The sequence below is a fragment of the Dendropsophus ebraccatus genome, chromosome 14 (assembly GCF_027789765.1).
Source record: "Dendropsophus ebraccatus isolate aDenEbr1 chromosome 14, aDenEbr1.pat, whole genome shotgun sequence".
Lineage (NCBI taxonomy): Eukaryota > Metazoa > Chordata > Amphibia > Anura > Hylidae > Dendropsophus > Dendropsophus ebraccatus.
The window spans coordinates 53,503,506-53,525,133 of NC_091467.1; the positions used below are offsets into that span (position 1 = coordinate 53,503,506).

At 44.4% G+C, this 21,628-nt stretch overlaps 1 protein-coding gene across 2 annotated transcripts; it reads right to left on the reverse strand.

Annotated features, from left to right (window-relative positions):
• Positions 1–507: 507 nt before the first annotated feature.
• Positions 508–21,614, reverse strand: YTHDF1 (YTH N6-methyladenosine RNA binding protein F1). Of its 2 annotated transcripts, none has more exons than XM_069953392.1 (6): positions 21,271–21,614; positions 16,157–16,181; positions 15,455–15,573; positions 12,724–14,262; positions 6,342–6,404; positions 508–3,791 (listed from the first exon to the last, which is right to left on the reverse strand). In XM_069953392.1, exons 1-5 carry the CDS (start codon positions 21,298–21,300, stop codon positions 6,372–6,374), a joined length of 1,746 nt encoding a protein of 581 aa, XP_069809493.1. In that variant the 5' UTR covers positions 21,301–21,614; the 3' UTR covers positions 508–3,791; positions 6,342–6,371. The 2 variants fall into 2 exon arrangements, with proteins under 2 accessions (XP_069809493.1, XP_069809494.1); XM_069953393.1 differs by having other exon boundaries at positions 15,455–15,534; positions 21,271–21,613.
• Between the last annotated feature and the right edge of the window lie 14 nt (positions 21,615–21,628).

The window sequence follows — 21,628 nt, forward strand, 5'->3', positions numbered from 1 at the left end:
ATGGGGCTGATGCTGGCACATTAGTCTTTTGTTTTGCAGCTATTAAGGAATATAGGGCTTTCAGGCACTGAACTTAGGCTTTGGTTCTGTTTGGGGCTGACAATTGTTTGATTTGTATAGTGCATTATGTATTTATAATATATGTTTTTGTTTGCACCTGGGATTGGGGTTTAGTGTTAGATTGGGTATGAATAATGAATATAATATAGGATGTAACTCAGGATCAGTAATGTAATATATGTAAACAGTGACCCCACCAGCAGAATAGTGAGTACAGCTCTGGAGGATAATACAGGATGTAACTCGGGATCAGTACAGGATAAGTAATGTAATGTATGTACATAGTGACCCCACCAGCAGAATAGTGAGTGCAGCTCAGGATGTAACTCAGGATCAGCAAAATCATTCAATATGTTTTGTATGTGACAATGACGTCCAGCAATATTCATTTTGGCGACGTTTATTGTCAATTCACCCTATATAATAAAGTAGGAAGCAGCAGAGTGATGACATTATTGAATCTTTATTAGTCTAGACAAGCAGAGCAGAGTGGCCAGTGCATGGGGCTGGCTGAAAAAAACGCATGATGGAGAGAAAAAAAGAAAACATACGCAAGGAAAAAGAAGATGCTCATTGGCTACATTCAGAGTCAAACTGAACCCCTGGACCCACCTTAGGACAAAGAGTGGGGGTACCCCTCTGTGCATGCAAGAACGAGTTTCCCAAATGTGGCGGGGTGAGGATGGTGATGATGAAAAAGAAAAACAAGTACATGTGCCACACAAAGGGTTAACCATGGTACTATAGTCAGAGAGATGTCACAGCACGTAATACACACCAGGAGCTCCCATTACCGTACACCTGTATGACCCACCAATCATTTACATACAGATGTTCTAGAATCCAGGAAACACTATCTTTATGTAAGGAACCTTCACTTGCCATGGGACTACAACCCTCAGCCTCCCTAGTCAATCAACCAATGAAAAGTGGCTGGCTTCCATTTCCTCTCGCTTATTAGGATTATACATTACCAACTTCTTGGTGCAAAACTGCAATTTCCAGCATGCTCTGACAAGCCATGATGGGAGTTGTAGTTTTGCAAAGTCAGTGCAGCCACAGGTGGGGAACACTGCTTTATAGCATACAATTTCATGTATCTGCAGCTTACTTTAAATAGTGATGATTTCAATCCTATCATTTTTGTACGCAGCTCCAGTGCAGGCCTATGTGTCTCTGTGGTCACTTATGTGTTGCTCCACTCTCTGCAGCATGTGGAAAGAATTAAAGGGGTTATCCAGGATAACTCTTGTCATCAATGATAGTGAAGCTTAGATCCACTGGAAATAAATGGAGTTGTAAGACTACACACAACCTGATGATTGTGGTAGCGCTGTTTTTCTTATCTTGGATAGCCCCTTTTACAGACATAGCAGTATCAGATTCCATGAGCATCCCCCACTGCGGCAGAAGCCAGTTATCTCTGTGTGGCAAGGCTTTACCGGCATAATGGCAATCGTCATTTTGCAACAGCTGGAAAGCCAATGGCTCCCGATCCCTGCTGTATGACATGGATGCCTCTGTAAAGAACAGCAGAGCGGACTGTGCTAATCCATTCAGCAGAGGCGTATATGTAAAATGTATAGGGCTAGAATTATTCAATCGACATGGAGATCGCACTGCATCTTATTCGATGGATGTGACTTTGCCACCACTGACCTCAAGGTCAGTTTTTTGCTATTTCTCTGCAATTTGCTGTCACATGACGCACTGCTGCGTAGCCGGGCACTCTTTTAGCCTCCATTGGCAAATAGGGGCCTAAATGCAATGTAAAAGAAAATTCCTCTGATTGTAGCAAATCTCTTTATACCCTATCGGCAAATACTGCAGTTTACTTACCGTCCATGTTCAGCTCCATTTACCAACAAATAAGCTGCTAACCAGCTCCCTCTAGTGGACAGAATGGTAACGACATGACCAGAGCAACTTTTCTACACAAAGGATCTATATATGTTTTTGTGTTTCCAAAGTTTAATCCAGAGCAAGAGAACGTGTGATTCAAAGCAGGGACCAGTACAGACTGGAACGGACTCCGTGAGTTTCTTCCCCCATTCCCCCCCACATCAATAATAGACACACACGCTGGTCTTAACAGGAATCACATGCATGATGAAGTTATAATGTAACAGGACAGGAGGATGATATAACACAGAAATGGAAAGACCACGTTTTGCAAAATAATTTGTGACCAGAGGAGGGCAAAGAGGAGAGTGTAAATCACAGACATAGGGGTCAATGCCACATGTAGATGCATGATCAATAGGATAAAACTGATATGTCAATCACATAAAGGTTGAAATCTGCATGCTAACATGGCGTCAGGGAACAGTTTTTGCAATCTCCCAGTACGTAAGTGCAGGGTCACTACTAATATTCATGAAGATGCAATTCTATCGAGCCGCTAGGATGCAATGACAACACAGGGATAGCAATGGTCACTAGTGAACGGGCAGGCTGCTTTATTCTCATGATATGGATCCCTCCACAGGGAACAGGCTACACACATATATATATATATATATATATATATATATATATATATATATACATACATATATATATGTACACACTGTGCTGCCCAATAACATCACAGTTGCACACATACACACAACCTCCTCCCATGCCATTTACAGCCATACTGTACTGCAAGTCGTAAAGCAGTGCTCCCCAACCTGGGGCTCTCCAACTATAGCAAAACTACAACTCGCCTTATTCCCTGACAGGCTTAGAAAAACTACAACTCCCAAGATGCCCAAACAGGCTTTCCGTTGCAAAAATATTCCCATCATGTCCTGGCAAACTGCTACTTGGTTTGGTTTGCAAGTCTGGAACTCTCATTATGCCCTGGCAGCCTCCTTCTTTTAAAGTGACAGTTCCTATCATGCTCCAACAGTCTCTAGGTTGTAAAATTATTATTAATTATTATGTCCTGGCAGCTGACATGATGTAACAGCTGGAGAGCCACAAGTTGGGGAACAGCATGGTGCAAAGCAGTAAATGAAGCAATTTGGCAAAAAGGGCAGGTGGGTATAGTGGCATAGCTCTCATACACAAAACAAAATGCCAACATGGATGGAGACGGTCAGATGATACCGAAGGGGGCTGCAAATGGTAAATGTCAGCGCTGTCCATAACAACCAATCACACAACAGCCTTAAAGGTAAAGGGCTGAAAAAGCAGCTTCCTGATTGGTTGTTATGAGCTAGGCTTAACTTCATGGATTGTCGCACTGATTGGGATTATAGGGTCCACAGGGTTGAAATGACCCTTAAAAAAAATCCTTCGTCATACAGGGGCAGTTTGACGTACAATAATCTCTTTCATTATTGTTTCAGGGCAATGCGGAGCAGATATCTGGCCAGAGGGGGTGGGGTGGCAGAGTACACTTATAAACTACAGGTATATAATGATACAGGGGTACAGTGGACTGGCCGAGAAAAATTAAAATAAAATAAAACAGATAAACAAAGAAAATGAAATTGAGGAGGAGGAAAGGGTGGAAGTTACGTTGTAGCTCGCGTTAAAAGGTACAGATACTGAAAGAGTCATCTCAGTCCCAAGCCTACAGGCGGCACCACAAAGTCTATTCAGTTTCTTTTTTTTTTTTAACGTGTTTCAAAGTTACTTTTGGGATTTTTTTTTTTTTAGTTTTTAAAATTTTTTTTTTTTTTAGATCAGTTCTAGTCAAAGTTGAAGTGACGTCCTTACTGTTTGCTTCGAGTCTGGCGTTCCTGAAAGACACAAGGAAAGAGGAGAAGAGCCGTGAATAAGTAAGGATCTGGAAGGAATGAGTCTCCATCTTTACTAAAGACAAGAGAATCTGCAGTGAGATCTGGCCGATCTGAATCTAATATACTGGCCGGTGATTCGTTCAGTCTTGTAAAAGTTATAAGTGCCTGATTCTTAGGATCCTATTAGTCGAAGCAATTTTTAATTTTATTTTAGGGTCAGCACAAAAGATGCGATCGACGACGTACAAAAGAATTTCCGTTAGTCGTTTGATCGTTGCCTGCATATTTAAATGATTTTTCATATGATAATCTTTCAGTGTAATAGGGTTCTTAGGCTGCACACGTCCATTATATACGGTCCGTGCAGACTGTATACTATGGACTAGACACCGGAACTCCCAGCATGCTAAATCTCAGCTCTACTGTACTGACATGGCTGTGTCAGTACAGTAGCGCAAAGATTTAAAGTGATATTGTTATACCCCTTACTCTATATGCGGTTCTCCACACCAACTGTAAGCTTTGATTCTGCACATTTTACATATATACAATATATATACATAAACATTTGGATTTTTTCACTGAAGGACGTTCTTCGCGTGTGTGTATGTGTGTGTATATATATATATATATATATATATATATATATATATATATAAACGTGTCTGTCTTTTTTTCAGCTGTAAAATCGCTTTACTGCATTGGTGGACAGTGTCACATAGGCGGGGCTTCACAGCAACAGGGAGATGGAGATGGGGCCTAACTGCTGTGAAGCCCTGCCTGGGAGACACCCTTAACCAAGGAAATGAGGGGGTGACAGTATCACTTTAAAGGGGTTATCCAGCCCTACAAACACATGACCACTCTCCCACAGACATCCCCACTCTTGTATCCAGTTCAGGTGTGGTTTGCAATTAAGCTCCATTCACTTTAATGGAACTAAGTTTCCAAACCTGCACCCAAACTGGAGGCAAGAGGGAGGATGTCTGTGAAAGAAAGAAAATGTTTTTGTAGTGCTGGATAACCCCTTTAAGGGCCCTGTTACATGGACTGATCGTGTTGTTTCATCCTGACTAAAAATCGTCTGCAGAGTGCATCGTAACACATAACAGTGATGTGCGGCGGCAGCTGATTTATGTGTACAAAAAACCCACAACATTATACATCCCTGTCCATGCTCCCTGGTGTTCTTCTTGCTTCTGGCCTCTGCCAGCTCCTCGCTGGAACTTCTGAGCTGGTCTCTGAAATGACAGGATGCTCAGCCAATTGCTAGGTGGGACAGGACTGTGTCGCGGACAGTGATTGGCTAAGCGGCCTGTCACTTCAGAGACCATCTCAGAAGTTCCAGTGGTGGCTGTACAGAGCCGACAGAAGCGTGAAAAACACAGGGAGTGTTGAAAGGTATGCATATTGGGGGAGATTTATCACACATGGTGTAAAGTGAAACTGGCTCAGTTGCTCCTAGCAACCAATCAGATTCCAGCTTTCATTTCTCACAGACTCTTTGGAAAATGAAAGGTGGAATCTGATTGGTTGCTAGGGGCAACTGAGCCAGTTTTACCTCACACCATGTGTGATAAATCTCCCCCATAGTCTATTATTTAAGGCAAGGGCTGCACGGACATCGCTAGTAACATCTGTGCAGCCCCTGCCGCATGATTTTTGAGCCGTGTAATAGGCTATGTTTTGCTATGTTCGAAATATTGGGCAGTGTATTACGGCTTTAACTCTTATGCAGCTTACAGCACCATAATGAATGATGATGCTGGGAGTTCTAAGGTCCCATCTGTAGTATGCAGTTGGCTTTACTGCTGCTAGGTGACTGCTGATGTGTATGTGTAATGTGTATGGTGGCCTACTGACAGATGATGTCGGGGGGTAGGAAGGATCAGACAAGTATATTTTTGCCAGATCATTCTGTGCTCACTCATATAAGTCTGACAGGGATTTACTCCAAGTACATAAATGCTGAGCTTCAGCTCCACATCGGGCTACAGGTCTGAAATCTATGAACAAAAGAAGCTGACGTGAAGCTGACAGCCCCAATGACTTATTTGGGCAGGGCGGAGTCATTTTTTTGACTACGTTCTGTCCATCTGCCCAGATACTTCTTTTGTGCAGGACTTCCATTAAGAAGGAAGGACATATAATGATAGAGGGCTCACATTTTATTACCTTCTTTATACAGGAAATCTACGGAGGAGAGCATTGAAGGGGTTGTTCAGACTTAGAAAAACATGGCAGCTTTCATGCCTCTCCTGTCCTCAGTTTGGGTGTGGGTTTTGTAGCTCAGTTCTACTGAAGTGCATGGTAAATTGTAAGATCACACACAGACTGAGGACAGAGGTGGTGCTGTTTTTGAAAGAGAGTAGCTGTGTTTTTGGGGTTTTTTTTCCTTTAAAATCCTGGATAACCCTTTTTAAACTTGAATCAGACTAGAGAAAGCAATGCAGGTGAGATGTAAGGAATGAACCAGTAACCGTCCTCTTTACAGCACATATGGCACCAGACCGCACTGTGCCACCACTGCTCCAAGCTTGGATAATTTACCTTCCGTACAAGTCTTCTCCCTCTCTTTTGCTAGCAGTTCCTCTCTCTGATGCCACTGCCATTCTATGCAAATAAAGGGGGAGAAGACAGATTAAGCAAGTCTTCCAGCAGAGTAACATCACAGTCCTCTCCCCTCGAGGAGGGATAAGCTTCATACATGTTGTTCTACAGATATTCACATAGGCAGATTGTATACAGCAAAATTACACATAATCCAGCATCCTAATACACCCACATACATTATACTAGACTACGTCGTCTTCTGTGACACTTTGACTATGTAGCAGTCTACATACACATCAACCCCCAAAAGAGAGGCCATGCCCAGCACCACGTGTGCCAGGGTAGTAGGTACAGGTCTGGTAATCCAGGATGGAACTATTGATCCCAGACTGGATTATCAGTATTTCCAGACTATTAGGTGCTTGTCTTTTACTGCATCAGTACTGGACACTAATGGTGCATTTACACAGGCAGATTTATCTGATTTTTGAAGCCAAACCAGGAATGGATTTGAATAGAGAAGAAATCTCAGTTTTTCCATTCTGACATGTTCTCTGTTTATAGTCTGTTCCTGGCTTTGGCTTCAAAAATCTGCCAGAAAAATCTGTGTTAAGGCAGCCCAACCAAGGAACTACATTATGAGAAATTCCCATATTGAAGGGATCAACTAGAACCTATGGCACCATAAGTAGGGAGATACTATAAGCTACAGACCTGTCACACCTTTGGCACCTAGCCTGAGGGTACCAGCATGATGCATTGGGATCACATTTCATTACCTTCTCTTTAACGGAAATCTGCGGAGGAGAAGTGTCTGTTCCTGAACTTTATGTAATAGAATAAAAAAAAAAAAAGAGTAACATCCTGATGATAAAGGCTTATTCCCATGTTCTGTGAAACACGGAATCCACGGACAGGGAAGTCCTGTAATGGAGTCTTTCCCCGCCCGGCATTACTTATCAATATAATGCCGGGAGCGAGGAAAGTGTTTGAATCTTTGTGGCACTGTAATGAAGCAGCTGCGCTGTGCTACGGACCGTCATGGCAAGGCATATGTATATACACTCTGCTGTAAATATATATGAATAAAATAACATATTGATGTGTATATAAACCGATCAGCCATAACATTAGAACCCCTGCTAATATTGTGCAGTCATCCTTATGTTCTTCTGACCCATCTAGGCCCCGACCCCATAGACCTGTGATGTCCTCTGTGGTATCAGCAGCAGTTCCTATAAGGTGTGAGGTGCAGCTTTCATAGATCACATAATCGATCAGGACTGAGGTGCGGCCTCCATGGATCCCACAGATAATTGATCAGGACTGAGTTACCACCTTAATCTCTTTGTCCTGCTCCTCATTCCTGAAGTCTGCAGTGTGGCCCCACAGGACATTATCTGCTGCCATCATGGGGAGGATTTGGTGTGTACAATAGTTAGGTAGGTGGTACATGTCACAGTAACATCCACATGATGCCAGCAGAACATTGCCCATCACACTGCCACGTCATCATCTTCTTCCCAAAGTGCATTCTGGTGCTATCTCCTTTCCAGCTAGGTGATGCATTCAGCCGTCCACAGGATGGAGAAAGTCAAGCGTCAAACCAGGTGCCTTCTTCTATTGCTCCATGCTCCACTGCTGTTGGCCATGGTAGACACTAGTAGTGGTGGACAGTCATGTACTCTGAGTGGCCTTTGGGGCTTTATACACAACAAGCTGCCATGTCCTGTGTAATCTGACCCCATTCTATCATAGCCAGCAGGGGGTGTTTCAGCAGTTTGCTTTACAGCAGCACTTATGTGGGATCAGACCAGATGGGCTATTCTTCATCAATGAACCTTGGGTCCCCAGTTTTCCTTACTTGGACCCTGTTGGTCGGTCTCATCCACTACATACCAGGACACCCCACAGGACCACATGATCCCACCCCAGCATTCACACATCACTACCCCGCTCTTGTCACCGTCACTAGGATATACTTGCACTTTTTTCCTGCTTCCATTAAGAACTGACCAGTCCCTTCACCCTAAAATATCCCACTATATCCCTGAAAGATACCATTGACACCAAATCATCCATTTTGTTTCCTCACCTATCGGTGGCTGTAAAATTATTGCCGATTCTTGCTGGCAATGTATATACAGAAAGAATCCTCCTCTCTTAGAGAACTCATACAAACCGTGTGATTGTACAGAGCTCCTGATATGCTATCCGTGTATGGGTTTCTTCTGCCATTCATCTACTTACTGATTGTTTCCTAACAGAAAGGCGTACAGAATAGAAACAATCTGAGAAAGCTAAGAGAGGGGTAAAATAATTTGCAAATATTAACACCTCAAGGTTTGCCGTATTAGGTTATATTCCCATGCAGCAGATGTGTTGAAGAAACAACCTGCATGAAAGCAATCAATTCTGCTGCAGGTGTATTAACCCTTTAGTGTGTGCAATTAGGTGATATGATGCAGGTTTAGAAGCCAATGACAGAAATGGATAGTGAAAGCGACCTTCAAGGGGTACTACGATCCATGAGTGATGTGGTGTATTGCAGATATATATATAGGTGAGTGCCAACACCATCACTCATAAGTATGAAGGGCACTGTTGCTGCACAGTAGTCATAGGCACTCGCCTGAGGTTCCTTCTTTCTCAGGACTGACGGAAAAGTGATTAATCCAGTAAGCCCTAGGCTAAGAATTATACTCGTAACATGGCCAAAAGACAACCTCAAATACAAATGAAAATTTTTAATATACTCTTAATTCATCACATTTAAATTAAGACTGCAAATCTGCCCTAGCCTATGCCCACTCACACAGGTGCAGGATGGGTCTAGAACAGATGTTCAGCCTCTATGTGCAAACAGAACTATTTGCTTTCACTGACAGCAGGCAGAGTTCTTGATTATTGAAGGCCGCTTTCCGACCAGAGTTTTAAAGGGGAACTTTGGTTAAGATTTAACCCTGTTCAAACCCCACTCATATTCTAATCATGTTTGTAATAGATTTCTATTAGATGAACTGGACGCATCCCGACTCAGATTGGACCAGGAAGTGAGTATTTTCAGCAGCTTCAGGGTGTCCTCCCCCTTCCTTTAGAGACAAAGGTCACATAATCTGTCTCTTGTGTTGCCAGCCAAGCTGTCACTCACACCTCTGTAACCCCAGGCACCACACAGTGATCACCTGGTCCCGAGTAGTATAGGGGAAATGGGCCACTGTTTTCTCTCTCACTAATCTATGTAGATACTGTTTTTACTGTGCAAAGTAGAAGTACATTGAGCCAATGGTGGGCAGATACTACAAGAAAGGGGTGGGTACCCAGCAGTTGGCTCTATGGTGCAATGCATGAAAGGAGATGCAGTTTCCTGGCCGGTGTCATTTGTAAAAGTTTAAATCTGTGGCTAAGAGCAGTGGAGACAAGCAGGTAAGGTGTCAAATCTGTGGGGGATCGGCAAAAGCACCTATATGCTTGTTGTGCATTTTAATTTTTATGGCATAGCGGGGGTTTCCCTTTAAGAATCCATTTACACAGAAAGATTATCTGACAGATTATCTGCCAAAGCTTTGGAGCCAAAGCTAGAAACTGACTATAAACAGAGATCAGGTCATAAAGGAAAGCCTGAGATTTCTCCTCTTTTCAAAACCATTCCTGACTTTGGCTTTATATTTTGGCAGATAATCTGTCAAATAATCTGTGTAAATGGACCCTTAGTCAACACCCGACTGAAGGTCTTGAGGCCTGAAATGAAAGGGCCAGAGATATATTTGATGCTTTCAGTAGAGTTCATCAGACCTACAGTCAGGGCGAGCCTTGCACAATGCTTGTCTGAACCAGACCATATACAGGAAAAAAAAATAAATAGCTTTATTTACACTAAATCTGTAAACCTATAAGATAGGCTCAAATGTGATCAACTGCAACACACTTTCTCTACTATGACCCTGCTATGATGTTGGCATCTCCCAGTGTATACCAGGGCTATGCACTCAGCCAACCTCTTCCTGCTTCTGTAACATGAATCGTCTGTCTACAATCACTGTCAGCCATTCTGGTGATTATGGGGCTTCTTTCCAGAGGCTCCTAACCTAAGAGGGCTGTACTAGGAATAAAGTGCACCCCCCTCGATCCTTAGCCCAATAAGTCCACGGCAATTGATCTAGAATGGCAGTGCTCAACAACCAAAGTTCAATTCCCATTGTGCAGCCACAGGTTGAGGATCACTGCTATAGGGTGCCTTCACATGTACAGGATCTGCAGCAGATTTGAAATTAAAGAATCTGCAGCTTCAAATATGCTGCAGACCCTGTATATGTGAACACACCCATAAGGTATACTACATCTTCCTATCCTTCTGGCAGCCTGTAGTTCTCCAGATCCCTGCAGAACCTACGCCAACCTACAATGGGCCAGCTAGCATCCACCTTACTAAAGTTTCTTACCTTCTACAAGTAGGGGAATTCCTTGAGTGTCCATGTTGTTGGAGGGGGAGACATTCAACCAATTCAGTTTGGCAGAATAAATGATGTGTGTGAATTAATAAACATAGCTCAGCGCAAGGAAAAGTAATGTGTTTCCAAAAGGATCTAAAGGACCTAAAAGCAGTAGGCTGCATCTACAATGCATCTACAGGTGCCTTAGGAGGGATTGGTGGGGAAAACCTCATGATACAAACATGAACCCATCTGTCCTGACTACAAAAATGCCTAAAGCCGTAAGGGAAAGCCACTCAGTCTAGGCGCATGCAGCCACAATATCCCACCTTAACTCCCCAAAGCAGATGTCTTCATCATGTGGCCCTCCAGCTATTGTAAAACTACAACTCCCAGCAGGACACCCCCAACCTGAAACCATCTGACCCAGCATGATTCAGGAAATAGCACAGTGATTACCATGTGTTCAGAAGTTTACAGCTACACGCTCACATATACCCTAACCAGCACTGTTTTCATATGAGCTGGAAAGCCAATATCTTATATTCTGGAATTTACATTACATAAAAGTGGCCCAATCATTCAAAGTCACGCACAACCATATCCCAGGTCATTATGCGGCCCCTGAATGCTGCGCTTGGGGATTAATGTCTTATCTGGTCAGATGTGATGTAATTGTATGATCTCCAAGGATAAAAACTCAGGGTTCATATCCATATCCCCCATCGTGCCTGGACAGCAGAGTGCTGACGTGCTGCTGTTTTGCCTCAGCTTGAGAGCCACAGGTTGGGTACACTAGAGGAAGGATTTAAGAGGATTTGTACCTTCATTTACCCATCACTGCCAGCAAGCATTGCTGAATGTCTTGTTTTATTGTTGCCTTATACTTTGTGTCAGAAACAAGAAAAAAAAACAAAAAACATTTTATTGGATGTAGTCAAATACCACCACCCCATATCAGTGCACAGTGGTCTGTTCCATAGGCCCTGCTTGCTGCAGAACAGGCTAATACACACAGATAAAAAGGGGTGGGTCTAGACCACACTGAAAAACATTGAGCGAAGCTGGTTACCTATGGGTTTCTTTTATTCCGTCACTGTATGCAAAGCAGAAACAAATATAGTATGACACACAAACACAGTATAATTGTGCAGGTTCTCCTCTTACACTGAATTAGCAGTAGGATTTATTCCACTTACACTAAACTCTGAGCTACAAGTGACAGGGACCATCAATTTACCTCTGCCCCTATAGACATTCACTGTTTAAGTAGTGTTCCTCATCCCGTAAGAACACGAGCTGTTGCAGAACTACAACTCCAAACATGCTGGGAATTGTAGTTTTGCAACAGATTGTGAGCCACAGTTTGGGGAAAACTGACAAATTTATGTATAATGCAAAATTCTTCAACTTTCAGGTGGTGTTAGATTTATCTAGCAGTGTCACGATCTCCGCTTGCTTCAAGGAGTAACTCAGGATTAGAAAGATTAGCCAATTTCCTCTAAAAAAAATACATATATATCACCACAACTGTCCCCAGGTTGTGTGTGGTATTATAATTTGGCTCCGTTCAGTTCAAAGGATCTAAGCTGCAATACCACCCATGAGAGTGGCAGCGTTTCTGGAAGAAATTAACCATTCTATAACCCCAGCAGCTGGAAACATCTCATGATCACGTCTATCTGACGCAGCCTGTTACCAGGTACACTATAACAGGCCTAGCAGATGTGTCAAATGGACGTAATCATGACAAATATGTAAATGCCTGCTTCCATTCAATGACAGTGTGCAGAGATCTTGCAAATAGATGGAAATTGGAGAATTTGAAGAACTTTCCATTACACAAAAAAAACCTGACTGACAAAACCCATCCAGCCCCTTCCCCTCATCACATTCATACCACTAGCGGAATCAGACAGCGAGAAGGGTTAAGTCTAACGTATTACCTTGCGCACGACCTCTTCCTCCTCCTGGCGCTTCTCATAATGAGAAAAGTCATCAAAGATGGAGGTCGTGTGCTTGTAAGTGGCAATGATTTTAAGCACTAGTTTTGCTTTTTCTAAGGGCACCTCCTGCGTGTCTCGGGAGTTTGTGACCGGTTTATTGTCGTTGTTCTCCAGACGGATATGCCTCAGCTGGTTGTTAGGGACGTCCTTGACAAAGAGCCACTTGACGTCGAACTTGCCCTTCCACTTGTCCTGTGACCAGACACCAGCGCTGGTGCCATAATCGACAGGTGACCGCATCTCGGCCACACCGCAGAAATGTCCACTGCCGTTGACGCTGAAGAGCAAGTAGACGGGGCCTTTGCCGTTCATGGAGCGGAAAGCGCTGTCCAGACGCTTATTGCCATGCTCCGTGCTACACCAGATAGAGTACTTGATGGAACGGTGAATATCGTCCTCGGAGTAACTCTTGATGATGAACACGCGCCCGTTTTTCAGGTTCCAGTCGAAGTCCTTGGGGTTGTAGCTGTGAGAGGCTTTAAGCTTCTCCAACACTGGATGGGAGTCACTACCAGGGACAGCGTGAGGCTGAGCCCCACCCAAGGGATTGCCGTCAGGACCCCCTCCTTGCCCATAGGCAGCGTTCCTATTACGGGGGGCAACCCAGCGGTTCTGTGGGGCTTGCTGCTGCGGTGGAGCTGGAGGGTTTTGGTAAGGGGCTTGGGACAGGGGCGGGGGTTGAGCCGGGATGGGTTGCAGCAGCTGCTGTTGGGGTTGCGGCTGAGGGATGGACTGAGGAGATGGGATCTGCGGAGGCATTGGGGGCTTAGTGACAGGACCCTTATTGTCCCAGGTGCCGATGTCCATGTTATGTTTGATGGGTGGCGGAGGCAGCGCCCCACCAATGATGGTCACTGGCTTAGTTTTCGTTTTAGGCTGTGGTTTGGCAGGTTTGCTGGCTATGGCTGCCCATGAGGTGGGTTTGGAGGGTGGCATGCTTATACTGTTGCCACCATTGCCAGACAGAGCACTTGGCATTCCTACACTGTTCACCACAGATCCCACCGTCTTTACTGCTGATGCAGTCACGTTGCTGCCTATCTTAAGGCCAACCATGCCCTGTTCAATGCTGTTCATGCCGGGGGCTTTATTAAGAGTCTCATTATGAAACCCGGTTTGTCCATCCACAATTGTCCCACCCAAGGAGCTAGGAGGGTAGCTGTAGCTGCCCCCATAGGCAGAGTTCTGAGTCTGCTGACCCTGAGAGCCGCTGGTGCCCCAAGCGGAAAATGCAGGGTTTTCTGGGAAGAAGTTGAAGCGATGTTGGTAGATGTTATTCCCCAGACCCCCTGGCTGTCCAAACACTGCATCGTGCATGAAGTGATGGTCTCCATTGCTGAGCTGTCCATATGGGGTAAGATACGGGATGGGAGGATCCCCACCAGTTGACCATGGCGCCTCACTCAGGGAGTATGGGAAGATAGATGGCGGATAATAGCTGGAGAGGTACGGGTCGGTCATGGAAGGGTAGCTGTTACTCTGTAAGAGCAAAGTGAAGAAAATTAGAAACTATGCAACTTAATGAAGCGCTCAGATCCCAAACCATGAAAAACTCTGAGATTATACATCTATCTAAAACTACAGCTGGATAGTCTTTTCTGATAAGGAGTCAACATATTAGGGTGGGGGTCGTCGTCCAATCCCTGCAGACTCACTGACATGTATAACAAGAGACAACGATCTAACCAATCACACATTAATGGTATCTGCTAAAAAGGCATTTACCAGAAAAACACATCAATTGCTAATAAACATCAGTATTCCTGGGGGTTAATGAGGAATCTATAGGTTTAGGTAAAAATACCTCAACCATTGGAGAGCCACAGGATGGGGAGCTGGAGAGCCACAGGATGGGGAACACTGCTCTAGGTTCTATCCTAAGAATAGGCAATCAGATCTGCAGCTCTTCCTGCTGTTGCAAAACTACAATTCTCATCACGCCTGGAAAGCCAAAGCTGTAGCTATTCAAGCATGATGGGAACTGTAGTTTTGCAGCAGCTGGACACATGTAGCAATCTTTTACTTCCAATTCAAGCCCATATAGGGTAATTTAATGCATTTAAAGGGTTTATCATATTTCAGTAAATAAGGCATTACTGTAATAAAGAACTCAAGATGAATCTATACATCTGGTGCAGATCTATACTTACCTATTCCTCCGCAGCACCACCAGCTCTATAAGCTTCCGGCCTCTTGCAGCTCCTGCCACGTCATGTCCCGGCTTAGAAATGCCCTCTCAGCCTATCAGTGAAAGAACAATGCAAGAACCCGAGGAGAAACAGGAGGCTGATGGCTGTCAAGAGAGCTAGTGATGCTGCGGAAGGATGGGTAAGTATAGATTCTTTATTATGTTCCCCCTACCTGCACCAGATTTATAGATTTGGCTAAAGTAACCCTTTAATGATCTTTAGTTCTCTGTAAGCCACATCATAAATGTAAGTAGTATCAGGACTGTACAGGGTTTAACCCCCTAGACGTAACCAGGTAGGACCTCATAAACTGACAGCAAAGAGATCTTGAAAACAATAAAGAATTAATACACAAGGTCCATTAGACAGTTGCAGATTTACTTCATAATGAAAAAACACTGCAATGTAACACAACTGAGGAAAGTACCCAAAAAGCAAGAAAAGAACCTTCTCTATTCCGGTAGCGATAGAATTACACTGACCTGATTGGATTGCCCGGACAGGTACTGCTCGAAGTCGTTGTCATGGACGCTGTCCTTCTGGTGCAAGGATCCATTTTGAACTGAAATAAGATCATTGTTTGAGCGCCCTAGTGGAAAAACTTTGGGGAGAAATTGAGTTGGCAAACTAACCTGACAAAAGGGGGCCTTATAGAGTCTAAGCAGAGGCTGTGAGGGCTTATTTGGGATTAGAACACAGCTACTATCTTCTAAAAACAGCAGCCCCCCCCCTGCTCAGGTTGTGAGTGGTATTACAACTCAGCTCTATTCATTTAGATGAAACTGAGTTGCAAACCCCACAGCCAAGCTGAGGACAGGAGAGGCGCTGTATCTGGAAGAAAGCGGACATGTTTCTCTACACCCGGAAAAGCCTTTTAAACAGCATATAGCTAAGTAAGTGGCACCAAATAAAGACAAATCTGATTTAAAGCAAACCTGCACATATGATAAATTTTGATAGCTCATAGACTGATCAGTAAATATAGCGGAGAGACCAGATGCAAACCGATGATCAGTGGAGAGGCTGGGAGACTGACTATGAAGTATTGATGGCCATCAAACCTGTAAGACTGGCTATCCCCTTTAACCTTATCCCTAACTTATAATAGGTTTTGCAAACTAGATTGGAGTCTGGATCTTCTATGTATTGGAGTCTAGATGAGAAGGATGAAGAGTAATAGTTACCTTTACTGTCCTGTCCTTTTGGTCTCTGTTGCATGTCCCAGATGAGCATTAAATTAAAGAAAAAGAAAGAAAATGTAAGTAAGACACAGATACATGACCACATCCATATATTAGCGGTCCTCTACTGTGGACAGTGATGTTCTCCTGTGCAGCCCTGCACTACACAATAGGGCACAAAGTGCACAAAGAGGAGCTGCCCATAGGAACCATTCAGGTGACCAAAAAGTTCTCTGATCTAGAACCCAATAGTGCTTATAGTAACGCTTACTTTGTTCTCTCGCACGGCTTTTAATACCCCCATTGTTTGCCCCCACACATCTTACAGGAAACCTAATTTGCACTGGTCTCTGCAATCATATATAGTAGTGGCAATGCCCTATCCATCTGAATTTGGTGACCTATCCTGATGAAAAAAAATATTTTTTGTGGGATAACCGTTAAAGATGCAATGCAAATCCTGCAGCTTCAATCCCATGACAACATTTCCTTTTCTGATTTGTAACAAGTTTGGTGTCACCACTGAATCATGTGGATCTAAATCACTGTCTACATCCTGGACCTTGGGAATATAAGCATGTGTATGAATATAAATAGTGATTAGGTGAAACAGCAAGTGCTGTCATAGGGAACTAGCATCAGTGCACCCCCCTAAGTTAGTTCTTCTAAAATCAATGATCATTTCTGTATAATGTAGATCTGTGAGGCTGGAATCACCAGTGAGGCGCCCCCTAGCTGGGCAGGCAGTCTTTACAATAGTAACTATAAGCTGCTCCCTGGCTGGTTTAGGAATATTGACTAATTTTGTATTTATTTTAATGTTATACAGAGATCAGAAGACAAATGAACGGTAGACGGAGCAATAGTTTTTATTTTTGCATGGATGTCCGTCACAGATGGCGAGACCCCAGCATCTTGGCCGGTTCTGTTAGGTCCAGGTATAGATTTGCTGTCAGGTGTGGCTCCAGTAGTAAAAGGTTGAGAAGAGCTGATGTAGATCATCCACACAATGTACAACCTAAAGCCTGCAGGTATATTTTAGTTACATCCCTATGACAACACTCCCTTTTCTAATTTGTAACAAGTTCAATTTGCATGGATCTGAATCACTATCCACATCAATGACTACATCCTACCTGAGAATTATATGCACGGTTATTGATATGAATGCTAATTTGATGTACCAGGAAGTTTTGCCATGGGGAACTCACATCAGTCGTTGAGCTGCAGTGAAGCACATCTTCCAAAAATCAATGATCTTCTTTATAATTTACAACCCGAAATCTGACACTGCACTACACTTATATCCCTATGACAACACCTACATTACTGATTCATAACAAGTTTTGTTTTAGCACCAAAACCACATGGATCTGAATCACCGCTCACATCAATAACTGCATGGATAGTGATGTACCAGGAAGTTCTGTCATAGGGAACAATCACCGCACTTTTAGCCATAGTTAAGCACGCCACAAGGGTATCTCTTCTAAAAACCCATCATGCATGTAACATAAAGAGCCCAATACTTTCAGCTACCTCCCTATGGCAACACTTCCTTTCCCGAGTTGTGACACGTTCAGTCATCAATGAATCACTATCCACAATGGCATCCTACCTGGAACTTATAATGTATGTGCACTGATATGGATAGTGATTAGATATAACAGGAAGTGTCGTCATAGTAAACTTGCGGCAGGCTTTCATCCATAGTCAAGCACGCCGATAGGCCATTTCATCACTGTAATGACACATAGGGTGCCAAGGCCACCTCCTCTGTATAACCTCTATAGGTTCTAATAGAAGACAAACACCCCCCCCTGAAATTGTCCAGAAATACGTAAGACAGAGATGGCTTTGGCTGTCCGGACAATGATGGGAAATGTAGTTCTGCAACAGCTGGAGAGATGGAGGTTCCCCGTCCCTTGCTAAGACCTGATTTTGCATACACCAGAAAGGTTTGAAACGAAACAAAGATATATTTAGAAAGGTGCGGATAGCCGAGGAAACCTGGAAACCACCAACCTAGATCTACGATGCCACAAAGTTACAGATCCCCCATTCCCATATGTGGAGGGAACAGCAAGTAACAGACTGTTCTAAGGATAGGTGATCGTTGTGTATTCCTGGGAATTAATCTATATGACTAGGCTTAGGGGGTTGATTCATATTCCTGGAAGCATCTATGGGCTTAGATCAGTGATCCTGAACCCGCAAGTCTCCAGGTGATGCATAACTACAACTCCCATCACAGCCATGATTTATCTGCCATCATGGGGAACCGAACCAGGTGACAAACTCAGCCCTGCTATAGCTATGTGGTAGGAGAGGTGTTATAAATGGATACATTAGGGAGGCGACCATAGGATGGAGATCTTGAAGGATAGTATATACAAGAGGTCACCTGCTACTCCACTTCTCCGAAATAAAATATTCTAGAATTTTCCAACATTCTTATGTTTCAGTTTACAGTCATTATCGAGATCTCTGCTTGCTGGAAGTGAAGAAAAGCTAAGGATGTAATACTCCTCAGAGCTGAGGGTTTGTGACAAGTGGATGTGATTGTGGATCTCAGACTGATACATTGGAATCATCTAGAAGGTCAAGAGAGAGGGGGATTGTCTAGACTGGAAACAATGTAACAATGGGAGTTGTGTAGGCTGGAAACAATGCATGATAGGAGTTGTAGTCTGGATAGTTGCAGGTTGGGTAACAGTGTGCTATGTGAGTATACACTTGTCTTCTGCAGAGTATGATGGGGGTTGTAGTCTAGTAATAACCGGATAGTTGCAGGTTGGGTAACAGTGTGCTATGTGAGTTCACACTTGTCTTCTGCAGAGAATGATGAGAGTTGTAGTCTGGTAATAACCGGATAGTTGCAGATTGGGTAACACGGTGTTGTGGGTGAATACAGTTGTCTAATGCAGGGTATGATGGGAGTTGTAGTCTGGATAGTTGCAGGTTGGGTAACATAGTGGTATGTGAGCATACACTTGTCTTCTGCAGAGTATGATGAGAGTTGTAGTCCGGATAGTTTCAGGTTGGGTAACAGTGTGCTATGTGTGCATACACTTGTCTTCTGCAGAGTATGATAGGAGTTGTAGTCTGGTAATAACCGGATAGTTGTAGGTTGGGTAACAGTGTGCTATGTGAGTATACATTTGTCTTCTGCAGAGTATGATGAGGGTTGTAGTCTGGTAATAACCGGATAGTTGCAGGTTGGGTAACAGTGTGCTATGTGAGTATACACTAGTCTTCTGCAGAGTATGATGGGGGTTGTAGTCTGGGTAGTTGTAGGTTGGGTAACAGTGTGCTATGTGAGTATACACTTGTCTTCTGCAGAGTATGATGGGGGTTGTAGTCTGGGTAGTTGTAGGTTGGGTAACAGTGTGCTATGTGAGCACACACTTGTCTTCTGCAGAGAATTATGAGAGTTGTAGTCTGGTAATAACCGGATAGTTGCAGATTGGGTAACACTTATGTGTGAATACAGCTGTCTTCTGCAGAGTATGATTGGGGTTGTAGTCTGGATAGTTGTAGGTTTGGTAACAGTGTGCTATGTGTGCATACACTTGTCTTCTGCAGAGAATAATGGGGGTTGTAGTCTGGATAGTTGCAGGTTGGGTAACATAGTGGTATGTGAGTATACACTTGTCTTCTGCAGAGAATGATGGGGGTTGTAGTCTGGTAATCACTGGATAGCTGCAGGTTTGGTAACATAGTGGTATGTAAGCATACACTTGTCTTCTGCAGAGAATGATGGTGGTTGTAGTCTGGATAGTTGTAGGTTGGGTAACAGTGTGCTATGTGAGCATACACTTGTCTTCTGCAGAGTATGATGGGGGGTGTAGTCTAGTAATAACCGGATAGTTGCAGATTGGGTAACACTGTGTTATGTGTGAATACACTTGTCTTCTGCAGAGTATGATGGGGGTTGTAGTTGGATAGTTGCAGGTTGGGTAACAGTGTGCTATGTGAGCATACACTTGTCTTCTGCAGAGTATGATGGGGGTTGTAGTTGGATAGTTGCAGGTTGGGTAACAGTGTGCTATGTGAGCATACACTTGTCTTCTGCAGAGTATGATGGGGGTTGTAGTTGGATAGTTGCAGATTGGGTAACAGTGTGCTATGTGAGCATACACTTGTCTTCTGCAGAGTATGATGGGGGGTGTAGTCTAGTTATAAGTGGATAGTTGCAGATTGGGTAACACTGTGTTATGTGTGAATACACTTGTCTTCTGCAGAGTATGATGGGGGTTGTAGTTGGATAGTTGCAGGTTGGGTAACAGTGTGCTATGTGAGCATACACTTGTCTTCTGCAGAGTATGATGGGGGTTGTAGTTGGATAGTTGCAGGTTGGGTAACAGTGTGCTATGTGAGCATACACTTGTCTTCTGCAGAGTATGATGGGGGTTGTAGTTGGATAGTTGCAGGTTGGGTAACAGTGTGCTATGTGAGCATACACTTGTCTTCTGCAGAGTATGATGGGGGTTGTAGTCTGGATAGTGGCAGGTTGGGTAACAGTGTGCTATGTGAGCATACACATGTCTTCTGCAGAGTATGATGGGGGTTGTAGTTGGATAGTGGCAGGTTGGGTAACAGTGTGCTATGTGAGCATACACTTGTCTTCTGCAGAGTATGATGGGGGTTGTAGCTGTTGATGGAGGAAGGTTAGGGAACACTATTGTAGAAAGTGAGCAGGTACCAGTAAGAACAGACTGAATATGACATCTGCTGCTCCGCTAACTCAGTTATACATAAGTCTGTAGAACATAAGTAGATCAGGTATACACAGGTCACTACCTCTGCTTGCTGTAAGGAATAGCACTGCCCCGTGCAGATAGATGCATCGCACCTGTACTGATCCTCTGGAACAGTCTCTCAGCCGGGATCAGCATCAGATGTGCTGCCCAGAAGGCGCCTCCCTATTCCCTGACAGCCAGCAGAGATCCTAGAGGCAATGCGGGGCATGGGGAGACTACTGTGGCGGGCGGCATCCCCGGCTCTCAGGGTTACAGAGAGGGAGCTGGGGGCGGGATGGAGGGAGGGGGCCGGGGTACGGGACGGAGGGAGGCCGCGGCGTGGAGCGGGCTCCGGGCGCCGCACATCCTGCTCACCTGCGGGTCCACGCTTGTGGCAGACATCATTCATGAAGAGCGGATACGGAGAATCCACACGGTCCGGAGGGGGAGGGGACGGGCGGCTCACTACAGGCCGGGGCCCGATCAGCGGGTACAGGCCGCAGGCGATCACTCGGTGCAGGCTTCGGTCCGGGAGCGCCGGGCTCTCTGTGTCACTTCCAGGCCCGGTCGGGAAGGTTCGCGCACGCTCAGAAGCCGGGGCCCGCTCGGTGTCTCGGTTCAGGCCTGGCCCGGGAGTTACAGGCTCCACACTCACCAATGGCGGCGGGGACTGGGCAGAGTGCGGCTGACGTCAGCACCAGCGCATTGCATGCCGGGGACGGGAACTAGCGCG